The 23,239-nt window shown below is 32.9% G+C and overlaps 2 protein-coding genes across 2 annotated transcripts; one reads left to right on the top strand and one right to left on the bottom strand.

The window, feature by feature from the left end:
- The first annotated feature begins 266 nt into the window (after positions 1–266).
- Positions 267–4,575, top strand: LOC132724563 (microfibril-associated glycoprotein 4-like). Its single transcript, XM_060709444.1, has 2 exons — positions 267–724; positions 1,456–4,575. The coding sequence occupies exons 1-2, from the start codon at positions 344–346 to the stop codon at positions 2,143–2,145; spliced, it is 1,071 nt and encodes a 356-aa protein (XP_060565427.1). The 5' UTR covers positions 267–343; the 3' UTR covers positions 2,146–4,575.
- A 10,984-nt stretch (positions 4,576–15,559) lies between these two features.
- LOC132724562 (uncharacterized) lies at positions 15,560–19,748 on the bottom strand. Its single transcript, XM_060709443.1, has 5 exons — positions 19,567–19,748; positions 17,854–18,017; positions 17,336–17,515; positions 16,169–16,777; positions 15,560–15,903 (listed from the first exon to the last, which is right to left on the bottom strand). Exons 1-5 carry the CDS (start codon positions 19,746–19,748, stop codon positions 15,647–15,649), a joined length of 1,392 nt encoding a protein of 463 aa, XP_060565426.1. The 3' UTR covers positions 15,560–15,646.
- Between the last annotated feature and the right edge of the window lie 3,491 nt (positions 19,749–23,239).

Below are 23,239 nucleotides of genomic sequence, written 5' to 3'. Positions count from 1 at the left end.
AACAGGCATTGAAAACACTTTACTAACGAGATTGATTTATTCAATCATTTTAAAGTTGTTAATATTAATTGACAAGGTATAAAGTAACCAAGCGTTCATGGCGGAAAATTTTGACAATACATCGATAACACATTCAGTTCTCTCTTTTAAATCATTTCATTTATTTCCCAAGTGACCAAGTAACATTATTACATAAATAAGAAAAAAAACAATGCATTGATGGAATTGATACATATCTGGTCTGAGATATTCATAACAACAAAACGTGATGTTATACAACTGACTCTTATTGTTAATTAACTGTAATTGAACTAGCCCGTTTAGATCTAAAGCGAATGTTCAAATGACTTGTCGTGGTTTAACTTGGAAAGAAATGGAATTTGTTTCTTTTAAAGCAAAATCAATGTTAACGTTTCTTGCTATAATTCAAGCTCTTTCAATTGTACAAATTTTTGCAAATGAAAGAGTAATATCGACATACGAGTTGGAAAAAACAACTAACGCTCCGCAGTTGGGTGCATTTGTTATTGCAATACAAGAAAAGTCTTTGATGTCATGCACTTTCAAGTGTCAAAACTTGGACTGGTCATCGTTTTATTTTATTGCACATAATTCAACATGTCTTTGTGCATCGGTTGAAAATGATACAGTAAGCATTGAGGATGTGGGCGCAGATATAATCTATGGAATAAGAAAAGAAAAAGAGACAAAATCATACATTACAGTAAGAAGTAGTAGTCATTCTTTATTCATTGTCTAAGATTGTTTGCATTTATTGACTTTGCTTTGTTAACATTTATTCAATATATTCAATACCACGAGATAGTTTTCTGTCAATAACTATAAAAAGTATCGAGATTTTAAGAAAAAGATCATTTACACTTTTTTTATATTTTAAACAATTGAACGAGTAAACATTAATATTGATGTGTTTGAAGTTATTAGTGACTATTAATAAGCAATTGATTGAAATACAGTTGTCCATATTATACCAAAAATCATAAATTATATTATCTGTGTTGGATATTTTAATGCTATGATCACAAATTACTAAAATAACGAAAGTACGAACATTGTGAGAGATGAAGTTAAAATGTTGCTTTGAAATCGTCCGAAGGGTCTCTGTAAATGGGTAAAATCTTACCGAAAATATTTAAGTTTTCTCTGTGCAAAAGCATGTTTAACAGTTCATTGTATGCAATATATCTGCCACTTTTTATCAGTGATTTTATACAACTACAAAAATGTATCAATTGTAAATTTTGAATATCTTTGTTTATGGTTTTGTTCAGACTGTAAGAGGGGAAAAGTCTTTTATGGTATTTAGCAGAAAAAGGGTTAAATTGATATAATTGTTCTCAGTGACCTTATGTTAAAACACATAATATATTTGTCGATTCAATATATTGCTATAAGTGGAATTCCAACTGCTCGGACTTACTTTATTTTTAACAGGAGGGCAATCAAACAGTGACACGAATACACAAGCAACCAGAGCCAATTGACTGTCTTGCGCTTCATCACCAAGGTTACGCCGAGGACGGTGTGTATGTGATTAAACCAGCGGAAAATACATCTGCTACAAATGTTTGGTGTGACATGTCAAATGGTGGATGGACGGTAATACAACGCCGACAAGATGGATCAGAAGATTTTTACAGAGGATTGGAAGAATATAAAAATGGATTTGGCAACAGAGTTGGCGAGTATTGGCTGGGACTTGAAAACATTTACTATTTAACAAAAAACAACAATTCACTTTATATATACATGGAAACATTTCAGAATGATAATATGAATCCGTTTTCTGCTTTTGCAGAATTCTCCATCTTCAGAGTTAATGATAAGAATGATAATTACAGATTGACAGTTGGCGGCTATAAAGGCTCGTGCGCCGATTCCATGTGGTTTCATAATGGTTGTCAATTTACAACCAAAGATAGTGATAACGACGCCAGGGACGACAACTGTGCAGTAGCATATAAAGGAGCTTGGTGGTACAACGCATGTCACAAGGCGAGTCTAAATGGATTGTACTTGAACGGGGCACACAAAGAATACGGAAACGGTATAATTTGGGCCGGATGTTGGGGTCAATACTACTCACTTAAGATAACTGTTATGAAGCTAAGAAGAAATGACTGAAATTTCAACATATTTATGGTTGTTGTATGGTTGTTGTATGAACACATTTGCGGATGTTTCTTAATTCAAAATGCTTTTTTGTCACCATTTTTCTTGTCTTAATGCTGAATTCTGCTGAAGCCAGCGCTATGGGCTTGGATAGTACTTTCCAGTGCCGTCCATGAAAAAGCGGAATCAAACCGAGTCAGCATCTTTTCAATTTTGTCGTTGGAGCGTTCTTTGGGAATACCGTTTTTACTATCATATTGTTTGATTTCACGCATGTGGAATACAGATTTTCATGTAAAATCCATTATTACGTCAGGCTTAATGATTTCATACAAAACATTATAAAACGTAATATTTAAGGAATATGTGCTTTATGTACCTGATACAATGCTCAGTGAACCAGTGGTAAAGGTGATTAAACAGAAAATCATTTGCAACTCACAGTTCGATTCCATCAAGATATTTTGGATTCGGGTGCTCAATCGTGCCTGAAATTATACACGGAAGGGTACCCGAGATCTTTCTCTACAAAATGCCATGATTTCATCAGAATTCTGATAAAGATAGGTCTCGAGAGGGAGTTATGAAAATAAACAAGCTGAAAATCAGTCTTGGGTTGTTTCATATCTCTTTTACAACTAGCACCGACTTGAAACTTTCCATTAAACTACTGGTTTTTTCTCTGGTTTTTTAAACGAACAGTACAAATTGCATAATACATAACAAAATGCTTATAACAAGTACATTTTATAAAAAAAAATACATACGCACAATCCTTGCATACAGGACATATAATTGAGTCTGTGTGATTATTAAGTCAGTGTAATGGATCAAGAGATGTAATTTAATGTATGCACGAGAGTTTCTTATTGCAAGAAACCAACAAATAATCATAAAAAATTATTTGATAGTTTGATATTAAAAAGGAAATTAAACTCATTCAAAATTGAAAGATCAAATATATATTTATCAGGGCATATAATAAATTGATTTCGATGCTTTGATAATAAGAAAAAAGAAATTATACAAAATTCTAAATTAAAAACACATCATAGGCCACACAGAAAAATATTATAATCTTCACAGCTTTATGTGTAAATTGCATGCCTATAAATATTGGGGTTTTCTTGTTGTTGATATTTGTGTCGTTGTTGTTGTCATTGATGTTGTTGATACAAATTTTCTTAATATAACAACAAGCTATATCTATATTTATGTATATGTGTAATCGAGATTACTTTAATAACGTTATGGTTGAATGTAATATCAAGTTTAAGCAAGGTATGGAATTGAAGGATTATTATAGTAGTATCTTGGTCTATTACTTGTTTATGGCTCTTTTGGCTTTGACTGAAATATATCACACTTGGCGCTACCTTACCACGTGAGATCCAATCTTATTAAAATCAGTTCTAGTCAAATACATGCTCCTGATCAAAAAACTGTCATAATCGCATTATAATATTTTGTGATAAATATACCGTGCGAAGCATTTATTATTTTGTTGTAGTGGACTTTATAGTCATTTGATTATACAATTAGAAAATTATAGTATTTGATTGAATTAATGTAATTGTGTAAATGTGTTTATCGGTTGTGTTTTCCAAAGTTTTGAGGACTTCTTGTCAGTCATCTTTGATATCACTTATGAAAATGAATGTTTAAGTGAAGAGAAGCGTACAATGGTACTAAAATAATTGATATTGTACACAAGAGGGTAGATCAATATATACAGCTATATGGTCAACACATTTAACAAAAGAGCAAATATTTTACAAATAAAAAAATGAATTAAAATAAAGTAGAGAGTTTTGGGTATTTACAGTTTTAAAGAGTCTTATATACAATGGCTACATAATAGCTTTGGTCACAAACGTCTTGCCGAATAATATGAAATAAGTAGAAAATAATCTTTGATCTTTTGCGAGGAAAAAAAATCTGGACAAAGCGTGATACCTCGGAAGCATCAAACACAACAACATTAAACGGAAATTGCAGACTCGGTAAGTGGAAACACAACATCCTATAGTTTGCGAATATAGTAAAAATATAGCCTTAAATTTTATTGTTTTTTTTTTTTATTTTCAACCATTAAATTATCAAGATACGTGTGCTCATACAAACAGTACGATTATTGTGTTAGTATCAGATAAATGAACATTCTTTCTTATAATCTTTATAATATGTAAACAAAACAGGGTTGCTCCTATAATTTCAAGTTTACTTAATGTTTACGATTGGGTTGTAAAATATATGAAAAGAAATCTAAATAAATGAACATGACAAAAATTGTTCGACTCTTGAAAGATTATGAATATAGATTAAGATTTAAAGACATATATGTATACGAATATACCCGTAATGTATGCATTACATTGTTGTTGACGTCATCAAAATGCTTTTTTGTAACATGTTAATGAAATTTGTATGTTGAATGTGCAAAAAAAAATATATATTATACAACATTATATTTTCATCCTTCATTGTATTTCCATTTTGTGTTATCTGCCTTCGACATTTTTGATAGATCGGTCATTAATTTCACAATTTAATGTACATCATCAATTTTATCTTCATTCATCTGCTAAATAAACGTATATGAAAGCTCTAAATAAAACAAAGAACAGATTCAAGTTCCTATTTGCGTATTTTTTGTCAAACAAAGTTGACAATGATCTGACGATGCGTCCAGATTGTTTTGAAACAAATGTCTAACATTTGACGATGTTCTCATGTTATTTACAAATCTGGCGTTGTATATCAAGTAAGCAATTAAAGGGAAATAATTCCCAAGGAAAGTAAAAGAAAATATCATATGAACAAAAATCTCCCTTTGAAGAATCAACAACAAAAAAGGCTGGAAATTTGAAGAAAATTGAAAATTTCCTTGTTTGTTTGTTTCGTTTTACGGCTTTTACCAACAGTAGTTCAGCCATATAGGCGGGTAGCTTCCTAACCATCGTTCCTGGAGAGTTACACCAGTACTGGACTACCTCCCCCCGCGCTAAACTACAAAAGCATCTCCAGGGGATCGAACCCACGCCAGAGAGGTAACTGGATAAGAAGTCATCGACTCTTACCCGTCGACCACGGAGGCGGTTAAAATTGAAAACAATACGTCTCGGGTATTTTCCCCGGTGTAGTGTTTTAAAGTTACTCGCAAGACTTATTATATGTGTTATTTATATAATGACTTCACTTTACCGCCATCTGATGTTTTCTAAAAATCAAAGTTTCGCGATTTTGTTGTCTAAAATGTTGCAATGTGCTTAGGCCGGTGCTAGGGCATGCAGTCCTAGGACAGTAGCGTTCACTTTCAACTGCCACAAATAAGCAAGCTCAATCCAACCGTTTTTATGGATTATTTCGTTTTTCTTTATTTCATTGTATTTTACTCGGCAAAAATAAAATATTTATAGTTAAAATTATTTGTGATGATTATGTGTTATAGTTGAATTCAAAAGAGCAATCAATCAATAAGGACCGTAGCCTATTTATTTCATCTACAATAGTTGCCTAACCTTTTCAATGATAAATGTTTTATGCTTTAGTTTTTTGATTTACATTTTTTTAATGTCATTGTTTGTGTTTTGCTCGGAAAAGGCCATTTGATATGGCCCTGTACACAGAAAGTTTCCAAGGGTGTAACAAATATACAACAAACTGAAAATGCAAGTATTTTATTGATTACAAATAACCATGTAGAATCTTTAAAATTATACCATAAACACTTACAGATCTTCGGAAATAATTTCACTTACATATATTCAGGTTTATTGTAATTAAAGCATTTTATTTCCTTGTCCCTTTCTAAACTTGACTAAAATAATGTCATAACCCACAAGAAGAGGAATCTTACTTTGGTAATAATAAAAAAATGGGTTTTTTATTCATATGCAGTGTTAACATTATATTCCAATGTTCAAGTAGAGTTTGTATTACAAAGATCTCGTTAAAACTTAATATATTCATCACAAATACGAAACCATGAACATCAGACTTATAACATGTATAACATTTAGTCATTATAGTTTAAATCAATGGTAAAGTTGCTTCAATATTTTGAATACAAAGATCAAGAAAAAAGAACGCCGTTCACGAAACGCAAACCTGATTAATATCATGGTAGAGACGACCACCCTCCGGACAGAAATTAGACAAAGACCTGAAACAGCAAATCGGCGGGGATACCACAACAATAACATGACACCACGCCCGAACTAAGAAACTCAGACTGGGAAGGGGGAGAAAAAATTAAAGGTTAATGAAATTGAATCCTGTTATGATGCAGAAGGAATTTGTCATTAAGAATATATTGGTTTTAAGGTCACTTTGGCAATAGCGACAGGTCAGGTATCTGTGCATTAGTTTGACATTTTGCAAAAAAAAAATTCACTTGTATATCCAGTATGCATGACTATTCAATTACCCACCCAACTAACGAAAATTTACTTATGTAAATAGCATGAGTCGTATTTAGATTAGTGAATATAACAGTATGAATAAATCGTGCCAGTGTCGTATTTAAAAAAAACGTAACACATTCATTTCGAGAGAAATGTCCTGAAAAGCGTATTTTTTCTACGAACGAATACTAACGTTATCTTATATGTTAGAACTACAGTACATACATTATCTATATCAGAATCATAAGCACAGTTTATTCTCATAATCTCAGTTCGTAGAACTTGTTAACTATATCAATTAATATTTGAGCACATATACAGTTTTAGATGAATGCCTTAAAAAAAGCTATAACCTAAAATGGACGTTGACTCTGAATTTTTGGATAATTAAAAATATCAAAATTTGGTCGGGTGATTTTCTTATCTGAAATGGCTGGCCATTGATGATATTTTCATTGTCTTCAAAAGCAAACCATCCCCTTTTCCTCCAACAACTTCTATCCTCTTTGATATGTTGGTTTATATTTGTTGACAGGGGCGTCCGTGGCCGACTGGTTAAAGTCGTTGGTTTCAAACATTTTGCCTCTAACATCTGTAGGCTCGAATCGCGCGAGCGTACTCGGATTATTCATATGAGAATGCTTTCCAGATAGCTTACGGAACATCGGTGGTTCTACTAAGGTTGCCAGTTGTGCTATAAAGAATGTACAGAGGGGAACTTAAAGTCTTCCTCCACCAGTAAAGCTGGAAAGTCGTCATATGACATCTACTCTGGTGATGCGACGTTAAATCCAATCGAAACAGATGTTTCATCATTAATCCTGTCACTTCACGCAGAATGGTATTATCTTTATTTAATAAAATCACTTTAAAACAATCTTGATAACCAACAAATGTAACGGGTCATTATAACAAAAGACGTCTAGATATAACGTCTTCTTCGAAGCTTTGCAACGCCGCTCAACATCACATCTACAAGGCGTCTGAACAATTCATTAGAAACATTTCAGCTGTTTAAAAAGTTGAGCTCAAATTAATATCATTCATGGACGATCAACTGTAAACAGAACCCATAGCAAATTGCCCGACATCAAGTGTCAAGCACAAAATGGTTCAACTGAGAGATAAAATGTTTACATATTCAAATAATTATCAAACATGATATTTTCTATTTCTGATGAGTCTTGTGAAACGACTAAAAACTACGAACAGTTATAAATTGCCAGGAACAGCTAGTTCATTATTGTATTACAATTTTGATGACATTTTTTTACAGTCTGAACTCTACTAGCATTTTTCATAATTATTCGTTAACATTTTAAACTCCATTTAATTGGACTTTCATCTCGAAAAAAAATATTTTCAGTCTCGTCTTGTCAAAAACCCTCAGTGGAGTCCCTAAAATGGTTCAATAGCGTGTGTGTATGTTGTCTGTATGCATGTGTGTGTGTTAAGGGGGTCGTGTTATGCACCTAATCTGTTTAGGATGAAAATATTGTGAGTTAAAGAGAACAAACGTTTATTAAATGATAAGTATGAAGTAACAAGTGCATTTGCATGACAACATACGATGGAGAAAAAACAAAGGAGACTGGGACTAGTCGTTAATGTTAACTATGTTTTAACAAGCGAAATAACATGTTTGTATACCGTATGTTGTTTTTAAATATTAGGCATAAACTATTTGTAAGTGAATATAATAACTGCTGTTGTAAAATACGAATCACACCGATGACCGGTGACAGGTATGGCTTTTTCACGGCAAATTTGCCAAACCAAACAAGTCAGCGAAAGTTGTTGCTACTTCGCTTTTAGTGAACTTCGGATATAACGAACGATATTTAAATGTCCCATTGAGTTCGTTATAAGCAGAGTCGACGTATTAAGATAGCAAGTTGTTTGCTTTCTAACTGACTGACTGACTTGCTGATTGATTGACTGGTTGATTGATTGATTGATTGACTGACTTGATTGATTGATTGATTGATTGATTGATTGATTGATTGATTGATCGATCGATTTATTGATTGACTTTAACTTCATTTGAGTGTTTCCAAATCTGTTTATTCTGTGTTAGCAATGCCATTTTGTCCAATGGTAAATTTCCCTAATAAATTCAGTTCTGCTAGGAAGCGATACATGATTTATTTTCACTAGTGGATTTTATTGAACTGAATCGTTATTGCTTGGCTTAATTGTTCCTGCGTTCGTTGGCTTGAATAATTATGATATGTTGTAACGTACTTTAATATAAAGTCGTCAGTTCAGCGTGTTCAGCCGATTCCGTAAGCTACGTACATCCCCGGATTCGTGATTATTCATCTGTAAAGCCCTCAAGAGGCATTTTTCTTGTAGAAAACCCTTAACCTGTATCGAAAACTTCAGAGATAGTCCGGAGAAGTGATTATAAATAGCAAAGGAGGACACCTGACGACTATACATACACCTTTATTTAAGGTCGTCAATGAAAAGCATGCAAAGTCGCCAGATGAATATAAAGTCGTCATATAATTCGTTTTTTATAAATGCCAGTTTTAATTAAACTACATGTAGGCCTATACAAATTATTTCAAGAACATAATTAGTTTTACATGCTAGATTACTAACATTTTTGAGAAAATATTGAAAATAAACATGATAACATACAACAAGTACAATGTACATGTAATTATGTCAGTGAAAAAGAAAATTTATACGAACACTTGTAATTTAGTTGAAATACAGACTTGAAAGCGATTAAAGAAACTTAAAGACACAACAGCTTTAAAGCTTTAACAGTAAATGACAATGAAAAAACCATTATGGTAACATTCATCAGAAAAAAACAAGCTATTAAAAACATTTTCAACGTAAATAAATGCACGGAGTACTTATAGATTAATTTGCGTATTTACTGTATGCAGATATTCCGTATTTATTTTTGTGACTTAAGGTTCACATGAATACATGGATGGTTTTCAGACTTATTGGTAAGTTCCCTGATGAACTCTTCTGGACACTGAAACGCAACGACACTTAACTGCTCAGGGCCCGTCCGTCTACTCCTTACTTGTGCATTTTCAAGCGGCTTAAGAAAGTACTTAGACGTTGCCCTGTTTTCCTGCATTAAACAAAACAAAGACTTAGCACAATCCCGTTTGAGATTGGCAACTTTAATATTGCAATCATACACAGCGACTGCAGTTTCGTCATATGGATTATTTTGCTCAATTTCAATTCTGTAATATGATCCAACGCTTAACTGCTTTTCTCCGTAGTGATGCATGCCTACCACCATGACATTTCGAACGTCTAGGCGTTTCATCATTTTGACCTGAAGATAAAACAATTGCAAATCCATATAAAAATGTGAACAATAACGAAGCAAATATATTCGTCTGGAATGGTTTCATTAGTTTTCAGTTCGATTTTTGCCTGTTTTTTTTATTTTGCGTTTATTTTTCATACGTTCTTTTTCAGCTTTCGTTTTCTCTCTCAGTTCTTTCTATATTTTCATTTCTTCCTTACGTTTTGCATCAGCAGCCTCTTTCTCCATTTTTCGTTTTACTCTATCAAGCTTTCTTTGCTGCTTCGCCTTCTCTTCTTCTTCCCGCCTTTTTTCTTGTGCCTCTACTTCCTGTTGAACTTCAGTGCTTGTTAACACCCTAACTTTTGAAGTTTTCTTGTTTATCCTTGTTTTTGATATAGGAATGCTAGTCTTAGGCACGACCAAAATATCAACAAGATCTGGTGATATTAATCTGGTACGCACTAAAGGATGGATTGGAGCGGAATCAGTAACATCTTTGAATGGAGGTGCTTTTGAAGTCTGGACAGTGCCCGTTTTGCTAGGAAGAGGGAAAGATGTGCTGGTTGCCAATGACGTTTTTTCTATCGAAGTTTCGGTTTTCAGGGATTTCCAAGTGTGAAATACTTTGTCATTTGGCAGATTAATACCAAGCTGAAAGGCTTCGTTATATCTCCTTTTCTTCTTGGGTGTCAAGCTTAACTCAACTGCAGAAGGGCTAATTCTGGCGGACATTCCTTCACAAAGAAAGCCTTATTATCTGCAATAGACATTGATTCAGCATTGTGAAGAATACCTTCGGCGTCAACAGTGAAACTCAGTTCTAGGAAAATCGGTAGCATATACTCATATGTTGATGTACCGGACGCGTTATTGTTTTCGGACACCGTACTTAGGTCAATGGCTGACGCAATGTACTTATTCCCATCAAAATCAACTTCATTTGATGCTTGTTGCACGGAGAGAACAGGCGAAGTCTGGGTCGGCAAAACATACGATTCTTCAGGTATAAGAGTCACATTCTTTTCTAGTGAGGGACCAGGTGAAGTATGAGCACATGAAGCAGGTGGTAAACTAACGAAACTATCATGCTCAGAATAGCATTTAGCTGATAGGTCAATGGCTTCTATGTCAGTTTCTGCGCTTGATCTTAGAAGAAGGGATTTATCAATAGCATTTGGGTTGAAGGGATAAATGCCACATTTACGAAAGCCCTCTGTGATACATGCCATTGTAAAACTAGCTTCAAATATAAGTTTAAACATGGCACTGACATTTTTCTTAGCGACCCATAAGTCCGATTTAATCATTTTTGCAGAGTTCATGAGTTTAGAGGTTTCAATTTTCATCAACGTCCAGTGGTTGGATTATGTGGATAGTTTCGGACGGAAGGGAAAGCATAATGACGTCGTTTGCAATGGCAGATCGAATAAGCGGGCCACTCATGTGACAAGTTGCGCCATCTTGAATAAGAAGCAGCGGGCGGTCTTTAACTGCATGGGGGATGAACGTTTTCTCAAACCACTGTTTATAGAGTGTTTGGTCCATGAAACCGCTATCGGAGAACGTGTAACTGGCATTTATTGGCCCTTGACGGTGATAAGGCCCATCAGGCAAGCTCTTGCTAAATATTATCATAGGCGGTATTGCTGTCCCGGCAGCGTTTACACAGCAGTGGACCGTTATATGCTCATTGGTGGCGACAGACAAAGAATGTGCATGTTTATTTCGGGCTTGAACAATTACCTTCTGTCCTGCCGACTTATTAAGGGACAGGGCCGCCTCATCACAATTGTAAATACATTGGGGCTTCAACATTTGATTAAGTTGCGCGACCTCTGTCCAATGGATCAGGGATTCTAGTGCCAAGCCCCGGATTTCTCTCTTTAAAACCTTTCCACCAAATACGGGAAGGGCCGTTTTGACTAAAGACTTCGCTTTTACCTTTTTCTTCGGCAATACACAAAGCAAACCCTAAAATTTGTTGAATGGTCATGGGAAACCCGCGATTTGCCATATATTCTATATAATTGAATAACGAAGTTTCTTCCTCGTTAGTTAATGCAGGTTTGACTCCCATTTTAGCTTCTAATTGTTCTTTTCCATTAACCCTATCTGAAAGAGTCATTCTTGGGACATTATATGTCCTGTACGCTGCTGAAATGCTCATCGTCCCTGCTTTAACAGCGTTGAACGCATGTGTCATGTTTTTTTCGCTCTAGTTTTTTTGTTTTTCCCGTCTGCCATTTTCACTGGTCATTTCTGAAATTTATGCATGATGTACCTTTAAACTCTGCATTCAAGTTTCTGTATTATTTTTCTTCTAAGTAGCTTTGGTATAAGTTAAAGAAAATGGAATTGATTAAACATGTACATCTTTTTTTTTATTTATTGTACTTTTTACGCATTGCTTGGATTATCAAAACAATGCATATATTTTTTTGTATTTGGCCTGCCTTAGAATCGCAAACATACATGTAATTATGCACATATAACGACCTTCGACAATACAGTAAAGATATTCGCACTTGTAACGTTTTGTTTAGAAGTTTTATTGCATGGAAATATGTAAGACGTTAATGTTTCGAGACGGTTAAAATATTTGTTGTTTCCGTATACTATTTAAATATGTATACATGTGTGATGAGAACATGGCAAGTGTTATCATAACCAAGTAAAAAAGGGAACTGCGATTTATAAAACAAAGAACGAAACGTTCGTAACACAAAGTCAAGGTAACAGGGTTAGCACCAAGAACGCATCAGACAACATTTGAAAACATCACTAACTATTAATGTAACAATAAAACAGAAAAACCCAAACGCAGTCATTAGATTCGTAGAAATGTTTATTCATTAACATTTAAACTTGAGACTGCGCAAGATTTTGGACAAATTGTAAACCAGCTAACTTGGGCATATAAATAAAGCTACCGATCCTTGGTAATGGGTAATAGAGTGATCTGATTCTTATATGCGGCTGAGTTTTTAAAGGGAATCGATAAATAAAGTATAAAGATTAAAAAATAATAAAGTAATTTTTGTATATTATGTCGTCAGTCTATATAGAAAGTCGTCAACGGGAATAAGAAAGATTTTTAAGTCTAAAAATTGATTTAATTGTCTAAGGGAGGTAATTCTGGCTTAAATAAAGATTATTTTAAACGCACACAATCTTGTAAATGACAAGATGGCTGCCATGTGCGAGAGTGGCTTTTCGTCAAAGCCGTGTTACAACAGTATGATTCTGTCGCCCAGTTAGTCTTTTTTTATTATTTTAATTCTGATCAAATTCTAATTCTAATCAAATACTGCGGAGAATAGGGACTTTCAACAGATGCATTATTTATTGTTAATGATGGAACTATTCAATTGAACTGAATCGAGAAATATAATTGCTCATTTGTTAAATTGAATGATTTGTTACTCTCTAGAGATTCCCTTAAACGTATCATTGATTATTTCAAATTTTCGTCAAGGAACAGACCAGTCAAGTAAAGCTTTCAATTTTGACAACAGCAAAAGTGTATTAACTTCATATACATTAAGTTTTTCCAAATTATCAATATATGAAATGATGCTTTGTTTGGTCACTATGCAACCGAAGTGCTAATTTGCAAAATACAGTTTTTTTTCAATTCATAACAATTAGCTTACTTTTTGGAATTGTCTATAGGAAACGAAGAAGATTTTTTCAGAATATAAGATGGTATAATATGTTTTTTTGTAGGTAAATACAAAATTAAAGTGAAAAAAACATCTGGTTCTGCATTGACTAGAAAGCGGGCATATCACCGAGTATATAAATGTATGTATCAAAGCCTTTAACTTTATCTATCAAGAGAATAGTTTTTTAAATCATTTAAGTCCCATCTAATTTGTTCCATCTATTCTTAAGATGTATATATGTTAAGCAAAGTGATTTTTTTGTAAAATTGTTGTAATGTTATAGTGAGCTTTACATTAGATTCTAGTAGTTTTATTTGGTTGAAATAAATGTTGTATGTCCATATATACCAGTTTTGAATTTCAGCACTGATATGTCAAACTTACGTTGGCCTCTTGTAAATTAACTTAATCACAAAATGATAATGAATCCTAAAGTACAAGTTGCAGATTTATACTTTTCTCAATGTACATCAATAAACTACAAGTATTCAATCACAATCTATCATTTGCATATAAAAATCTTCATACTTTGAAGTAGAAACATTTGCTTTTGCTAATGAAACAAGTCAAATAATTAAGGATATTGAAAGTGAAATGACACAATGAGTATACCAAAAATAGTAAAGTTAATTCAAACTGTAAATACATCCATAACCATATTGCTATTAAAGTACATATAAGGTATTTGAAGAATAAAAAACTTATTGAAGTTTATCCTATAATGAATATAATTATGATAAATACAATTTTTAATGCATTTAGAGTTTTTATTCCTCTCTTTAATACATTATTAACTATATTGAGTGATTGTTATCAATTTCTTTTATAAACAATGAACTGCATATGTTATTCGTTTCTTCAATAAACTATTGCCTGCATTCAGCGTTTGTTATGTATTCTGTAATAAACACGACCTGCATGTGTCTGTAATTCCATTTTTATTTTATACAGAAAATCATCACGATATAAGAACGTTCTTTAGATAATGTGTTAAATCTACCAGGTTATGTGCTCATTTCTACTTTCTCCAGAATAATACCTTTCGTATAGTCTGCGTGAGTATGTTTTGCGCAAGTTTCATGCAAGAGTGTGTGAGCATAAGCAATAACAAAAACAAATTCTAATATTGTACTTGGTTAAAAAACATGTTTAAAAAATACTCAAATTTTGCATATGTAGTTTTGCAGTTATCGCTCGAGGCTGTCTCTTTTTAATATAGTTAACCCACTATTACCGGACATGTCGATATCAACTATATTCATAAACTTTTCAGCCAATAACATTGCGCCATCTGACTTCCGCAATGGATAGGCATACATATAAATCTTATGCAATAATTATCTGAGGTACTATTTGATAATAAGACCATTTCCTAGTAAAATAAAATACAAAGTATTTAGCTTTCCTATTGCGTATAATTATTATGCGCTAAGTAGTTGCATTGTAAATGGGAAAGTTTTACAGGTTTACAAAGACATGTGATCAAATATTTATAACAGCAAGTTCCTTTCAATGTTAAACTTGGCTCAAATGTTATATTGAATAAGGTATTTATACCGTTTCATCTGGTTCTCGCTTTGTTTTATATGTACTTGCGTTGGAAAAACCAAGTTGAACTTATGTTGACCTTGTATGCCGTATTGTTCACAAGTTTTGACAGCACTTTTTTTTAAATTTACATGTTCTAAATTATTCCTGTCAAGATGGCAGCCATTTTAAGATATCCTTGTCTTTCCTGCCAGACTGCCATGTCAACTGGAATGTTATGATTGGTCAATTGTGACAGTCCTGGCTATTTTATAGTCTATATAAGAATCCATTACAGGCTGTTTTCAGTTTTCATGTTGGATTCAAATTCTGACAGTCGCGAAAACCAGTGACACGAGCATTTGATATATTTTTAAGGAAACTTCTGTTGTTAAATCTAGCAAATCTAGTGCTCTTCAGAGTTGGATAAAGAAATTGTGGAATTAACTTCTATCAATAAAAGTTGTTATTTATTAATAAACAAATTTTTACTTAGCTTACAATATCAAAGAAGGAAATCAAAGAAAAAATTAGTTAAGTCGTTGAATATTTCTTTAATTCAACAATTTTATATATTTTTCACAAAATGTTGATAAAGACACATACAATGTTAATTAGAAATCCTCTTAAAATACGCTGAACATACAGTATCCGATATAGGCTAAAACTGCTGCGCCGGTTGCCATAAAAATGAGCCCCTTATAATAATTACTCTTCAAAGGGGACAGTCCACTTTTCTTATCTCTATCATTAAAAGCTCCTGCTGCTTCAATACCGCTGTCTGCAATAACATCACCACCCTGTGTATCAAGTACCTTCTTGTGAGCTTTATCAACTTGTAAGGTGTCTGTTACCTTGTTGAAGGTATCAGGTTGTCCGGTTTCTGAAAAACAAAATTTTTAATAGTTTAATGCATTTTAAATCAGAAAAGATAGAGCAATTAGATTCATGTAAGTTGTCATTGAAAACAAGAATATGTACTTGGTTGTCTTACGTAGTGTGCAAAAAACGAACAAATATTACAAGTTTACTCATATTATAAAGAGAAAAAAATATATAATGGATTATGTAAAAGTGGTTATGTAGAATAACTTTATAATTTTTCATTATTTTATAACATTAAAACTAAACATAGAATTGCTTTATACCCGTTGTTGTAGTAATAAAACATTTGTCTGTAGACATGTTTGGCAATGCCGGAACTTCTTGTGAAGTTTTATATGCCGTAATGGTGGTGCCACCGTTCATTTCTTTGTGAGATATCTGCTTCGTGTCACAATTTGTGCCGCTAAAAGGTTTAACCAACTGAACTTTCTTCTTGTTGTCCACTTGAATTTGCTGAAACGATTCTTTTCCTACATGACATATAAACTCGTTTATTAGTTTATTATCCATGTACGTTGAATCACACATAATACGGCTGAGAACTTTGTCTTTATTTAAACCACTGATTTGTAATGAAGTCTGGGGCCGCTCCTTGTCATTCATATGAGATATGTCGAGAGCTTTGTAGGGGCTAGGCTGTACCAACGTATTCATTACAAACATACTGTTGAAGACTATTTCCAATGACGAATCTTTAAGTTCAAGCAGCATGGGTAGATTTATCTTTGTATTTTTCACCTGGAGATTTAGAACTGTGTGAACTTTCTTTTTTTCTATCACCTTACATGGTAGTATTGTTGCACTCAATTTCTTCAAATCTATCAGAAGCGGTTGTGTACAGTTCTGATTGTGGTCATGAAGCTGTACCAATCCTGAAAATGACATGTCGAAATTCAGCGAAGGTAAATATCACCCGTGCCGCTTTTGCAACTTCGTAATTGCATATATATTTACTTGCTTCATTAGCAATATACAAACACAGCGTAAAGACGCGTGATTTGTTAGCGTTACACTATAAAGGCGTCAATGCATATGTGCATTTTTTCTCTTTATTGAATTCGCTGGCCAAAATAATATCATGCTCGCGAGAGGCGAGCATAGGAAGTTTAATATGATTTTATTCAACACGTTCAATAAATTCAGTATTGACCATACACTCATTCAATATCCTCTATATACTTATCAATCAAATCCTTGAATATTTAAATATAAATTAACTGTTTTATCAAAAAAGATTCGATGTTAACCTCCAGACGAATGTCTTCTACAGAAATGTGTTTAAAAATACTATTAACAATAACCACTTGGCCAAGTATTGATGTTCAAATTATTATCCCTCTAGAAGGCACTAATTTACATCAAATACTTGTACTTTGTTAAAGATCCTTTTTTAAATCATGTGTTATAAAAAAGGATAAAGCTAAACTTACCGTTATACGTTTCATTATTTTGTGACTTGGCCATGTCTACTGTTTGTGCCACATGTTTAGCATCTACTAAGGACGTGAAATAAGTGTCGCGCACTTTGTTAGAGCGCTTTATAATCAAACTGCGAATGTGTACTGGTTCTTTATTTCTGGCACGGCTTTCCATTAGGATTCCATCACAAACTGTGAAAATTTATATTCTCAATAAAACTTTTCCATCAAATTCAAATCCTTACATATGTTTATATTTATAGTATGAATGCATTTGTGAAAAGTTAATTGAATTATCAAAGCAAATAAGAAAATGAAATGATTAAGATTAAGACGAAAATGTGTTGGTTTGCAATACAACAAAAATGAAACAAAACAAGGAAAATACTAGTATTGTTATATGTAATTTAAAGTAATTTGAATAATTAGATACACATTGGAGCAATATGACCGCTAAATATACTGGATTAAACAAACCAATTCATTCAATTCTTATATGAATAAACTATTGCTCATACAAATATTTGTACCTTCGCTGACCACCAAGTTTGTTCTGTTGTACACCATTTCTACGTTAAGTGCTTTGTGACCAACGTACAACCTGTGGGGAAATATCTCTTCTAGTTCTATTATCGCATTTGTTGACTTTTTCACGAGCAGGAATTTGAAATACACATTGGACTCTTTCGGTAACCTGGTAAATAGTGACAGTGTAATATCAAAACAATGTAATATCAAAATATCAACTAGCAAAGTGACATGTTCTTGACTTCATGTTCACTCATTTTTATAAAGGAACATTACGCGTCATAAATGCTATCATTTTTATTTTTCAAAAACAAAATCCTTGTTACAGTTTCAGATAAGTACACACACATTTGTCACATTGATGAACCATCTTGTACTTCTGTTGTACTTCTGTTGTTCTGTTGTCAGTGGATACATGTATAATCATAGTGAATGAGTATTTTGTGTGGAAGTCATATACTACGTGTACTTTGTTTACATTTTTGCTACCTTAATGACACACTGCTGTACATTCATTCAGCGCAAGTTTTCTTCAGTTGTCAAACATCTCCAAAACAATTATCAAAACTTTATTTAAGACATGTTTGACATTTCTAAAGAATTACAAAAATATAGATGTCTGAGGCAGTGTATGTCTTTAAAATTGAAAAAGAATAAACGTGGTTTGAAGCCGATATTTGTTAGTATCCGACTTTAAAGATAGATATTTATAAATATCATTTATCATGGCAGGTAAGATAAATGCAGTATACAATTGGCGTAAGGATCGTTTTTAATTCTAAACGTTTTTGGACATAATAAGGAAATGCTATTGGCATTGTGTATATATATTTCGTAACTATTTTGTTTTTCTGTGTGTCTTAACCAGTAATAGCACCAATGTTGATTATGGAGAATCAAAATATTCGCCTCTGATAGGACTCGAACCTAAAACTTCCGGGTTATGCGTCCCGTGCTGCACCTCTTAAACTTTTCAAGTTAAAGGGTATAGTCATGTATATAAAGCTATATCTAATAAAATATTTTCATAAAATTCAAATACCATAAAGCTATGCTGTTTCCATAATCATAATGTAGATTCTCACAAGAGATTTTGCTATTTATTACACATATAACGTAAAATCTTCCGGAACAGAATATTATGCTGCCGTTTTATAATGAGTGTTTCAACCATTTAGCAAAGATTTCGTACATGGGCAGTCCTCGTTTTAGGACATACATACCGACATATGACTTCCATACAGGCATTATTAAATCATCCTTTTCAAAATTAAAAAAAAATATTTTGTAAACTACAGGCAACAGGCAGTTAAACGATTTTTCCCTGATGTAATGTTTTTATTCTTTTCTATTTTCATTGGTACCATTTGGCGTTTGCTGGTTTGCTGGTTGTTTTATTTGCTTGTTTGTTTGTTTGTTTGTTTGTTTGTTGGTTGGTTGGTTGGTTGGTTGGTTGGTTGGTTGGTTGGTTGGTTGGTTGGTAGGAAGGTAAGTAGGTAGGTAGATAGGTAGGTAGGTAGGTTGGTTGTTTGGTTAAATTGTGTGTGCGGCCTTGCGTGTGTGTGTGTGCGTGAGTGTGCGCATGCATGCGTTTTTTGTAATTTTTTTGGTTTTTGTACGGGGGTGCTATGTTGTTGTTTTGTTTTGTTAATGTTCTTGTTTTGTGAAGAAATATGAGCTGCATTCATACGATATGTCAATACGATTTTACTAACCATAGTTTCTTTGTCCAGGAATGATGACCGACAGGGTGACATCTTGGTGCGATGTTCGGGTCCTCGTTACCAAGTTGGCCACCGGGACCGACCACAGCCAGGAAATAGTCAATGTACTTCTCACGGGCTGGTTTATAGACATTCAACTGCACGCTTATTAGTTCCTTTCTACTTATTGGCATCTAAATAAAAAAATAATCTATATCATTTAATACTTCTAGATTATTTATACATCTTCGTAGACCCGGCTTATTTCTCCTCATTGATGGTTATTGTACTGTACAATAAGTTTCTGACGATGTAATATTTATCTCTTTCTTTGCTGAATTTGAAAAATGGATTTGCCCTTCTTAGAATTAGGAACAGTCCATTCAAATTTAAGGGATAAGGAGGATCAAACTACAAAAAATGAGCTACCCTAGTGACAGTGCTTGGTTGGACTGCGCGGGTGTACAGACTGTCATGGCTCTATACCGTTGGCAAAGGCTAATCAGTTTCGGTTCTAGTACGATTAAAGGAACTCCACTAAGGTCCAAAAGCGTAAAAACATGGACTTTGAAAATCTTACATATATATCAACTAGGATACTTAACACTAGAAAATATGATTAAGATAATAAAGCTACATGGCTGTTCAAAATCAAATTAACAATCGATATTAAGTGCGAATATTAGTCCGTGAAAAAAAGTTTTATAATTTTAGGTCATTTTGCAGTATAAATTGGATTATTCGGAATAACAGGAAATAGCAAATGTGCTGAAGTTGGTGGTTTAGGCCTACAACAAATGATATAAAAATGTCTCGCAAAAATATTCCTTTAAAGCAATCCAAATAATTACATGCAAGTGAAAATGCTTTAAATTTGCAAAATTGCTATCGTGAAAAAAAACGATATTCGCAAAAATCAAAACTTATCCAGATCTATGTCAGCTATCAAGAAATGTCAACCACAAAATTAGTAAAAAAATATCTAAATTCGTTTAATATTGACTAAATGATTTTGATTTAAATATATACACGCTTATCTCTATTTATTACTTATTGAAAATGAATGTATGTGTAAATGTTCTCTAAATCATAAATTAGATATAATTATGTTATAACAAATTACATTTAGATAAAACTAATGTTTAAAACACTAGCAATAGCAGTAAGGCGACGTTCAAAAAATGCAGTCACCTACACAAGCAAGCAAGACGACAACGAACAAGATTGGAGGGGAAAAAAGGCGGGAAAGGAAATAAAGTACGGGAGAGATTTGCCAACTATTGAAAATTATTTAGTTTAATGAGAAAAAAATAATACTAAATACAAAACCAAACTTGTTTGTAAAAGAAAAAATAAAAACATATATTGTGTACTGTAGATCTAGACAAGCACAGCTTTGTAGACCGCATGTACGAGTTCATGCATGGCACAAGCTTTGTACTAAGTCTTAGCAGATAAATATACTTCAAATGATAATGTTAAAATAAAACTACACAATATTTAAATGATATTTAATAAAATATTTAAAATGCTTCTTACTGTTTATTATTGACGAACCACACACTGCATGATAATTGAAGCTATTTGCATTTATTGACGCGTCCATTTGTTTAGTTACGACGTTGATAAACGTTTGATGACGTTGTTTATTATTATGACGTAATAACGTCCTGTGCATTTTTAGATTTGGTAATTTCAATCAAACGTTAAATTTTACGTTTCTCATTAAAGGCGTTTTTATGCATGTGCGTAATTTAAACCAATGAACTATTAGTTTTCTTTTCTTTCTTTTTTTTTACACAATATCCGCAAATGTAGAATAAAATGAAGAATGTGTGGTAATATTCGTATTCTTATCCACAGAGTTTGGTTGATGGGATTGTTTGTTTGGAAGCCTATACAAAAAAAGTATCGAAAGTTGCCAGTACATTGAACAGAAAGCGTAGCTCTATTTTTAATGCGCATTAAAGAATTTTCTTGATATTTGTTCTTCTTCGTTTGGTTGTTATTTTATGAAATATGTTGACATATTTAGCCTACACTTACAATCAAAGTCGCATGGGTCAAATACTCCTATACTAACTGATATTGGTTGTACAGAAATTAGCTCTGAGAATAGATTCGACTACTTAATTCTCCAAGTAAAATGGTCTAAAATCATAATAATTTTTTTTTATATGAAAACAATACAACAACCGACGCTGTTCAACAGTAATTTCACACCGTGTAACCGGCGCCTGTGACGACAGAAATTTAAAAGTACAGGTAAGTTATAAACTTGGTTGGTATAGTCTTATTACTAAAATATTTTTAGTTTCATTGCTATAAAACTACTGTATGGATAATTTCTGGTATTTTGTTACTCGTTTCCACATTTCTAATTTGGATCTCCCCACTCCTAGTTAAGACATACAAAGCCTCCACTTTTTATTGATAGCTTTAATTTACTGATAAGGCTCGTTGTCCTAATAAGGAGTTAAAAATCTTCAATAATTGTAACTGGGAGTAACTAAATGTATATTCGAATCTTTTTTATTTCTAAAAAGTCCTTATTAGGCTTTTAAATCTCCTAATTTAGAGTGACATAGTACTTATCAGGTTATAATATTTCCTTTAAAAAAGTGACAAACTCATGATTATGAGTTATATTAAGATTTGGCCACAGAATGTTTTCGTGAAATAATACTTCTAAACACATTGCTTTGTTTCATATGTTCGACCGAGCGACCACATACACGCATCGAGGACATATTAAAAGGAAAGTGACTGTGCGACCACATACATGCATCATAGGATTCCCCTTCACATATGAGATAGGGACAAAGAGTTGTCCGCCCCTTTATCAAAGGATTTAACTTAAAACACGAAAGTACCTCTAGATGCTTACATAAATCATGATCACAAAATAGACAAATATGATTTTTTCGCCGAATTTCACATTTTTCATCCCTCAATATCGTATATAAATTGGTGTGAAAAGATGAATTAGACGTTTCAAAGTTCATTCCGTAAGGTGAAAAGTCGAGATTTTAGCATTTATTAATCATTCAAGCGTCTTGTCCGGTATGTACCGGAATATGGTATTTAGTGTGGTGCTCAAACTTTTTTTAGTCTCACTCTTTATTAAAAGGCAGACCTTCATTTTTTTAATAGATTTATTCATGATATTAACATATGAAAAGTCATACTGCAAAGCAGTAGGACCCGGTCTTTTAAAAGAGAAACTTAACAAATATATACATATATATGTGAAATCTAATTTGAAATAATTGCCTTTACATACATGATAAGTATCAACAATCCCAAGCGAAGCGAGTCATTGCGAACACCAAACATGGAGGGGATACCTTAACAACAACATATTTTACCGGGGTAGTACAAAACACTTACCACTCACAAACATGCATAAAAGACCTTAAACATTTAACAAAATAACATGGAACGAAAATATGTGAATAGTAAACCTTTGGTATTTATTATGTCTGTGTTATTTTTATAATGTCTTAATTTACTGTATTAAAATCTATTTTAACAAAATAATATATAAAATTAAATCAATAAGACTTAAAACATGCCATTTTCTTATCGTTATAGATAAGAATGCTAATTTTCACAAGTGTGTCTTGAATTGGTTTTTATACAATAATAGTAACGCAAATCAAGCGGGTATCAGTTAACGTCCTTT

This window comes from Ruditapes philippinarum, unplaced genomic scaffold (genome assembly GCF_026571515.1).
Source record: "Ruditapes philippinarum isolate M1 unplaced genomic scaffold, ASM2657151v2 ctg5121_1_1_1_1, whole genome shotgun sequence".
NCBI lineage: Eukaryota > Metazoa > Mollusca > Bivalvia > Venerida > Veneridae > Ruditapes > Ruditapes philippinarum.
Note: the sequence above shows the minus strand (reverse complement) of the source record. Positions and strands in the feature narration are given on the sequence as shown.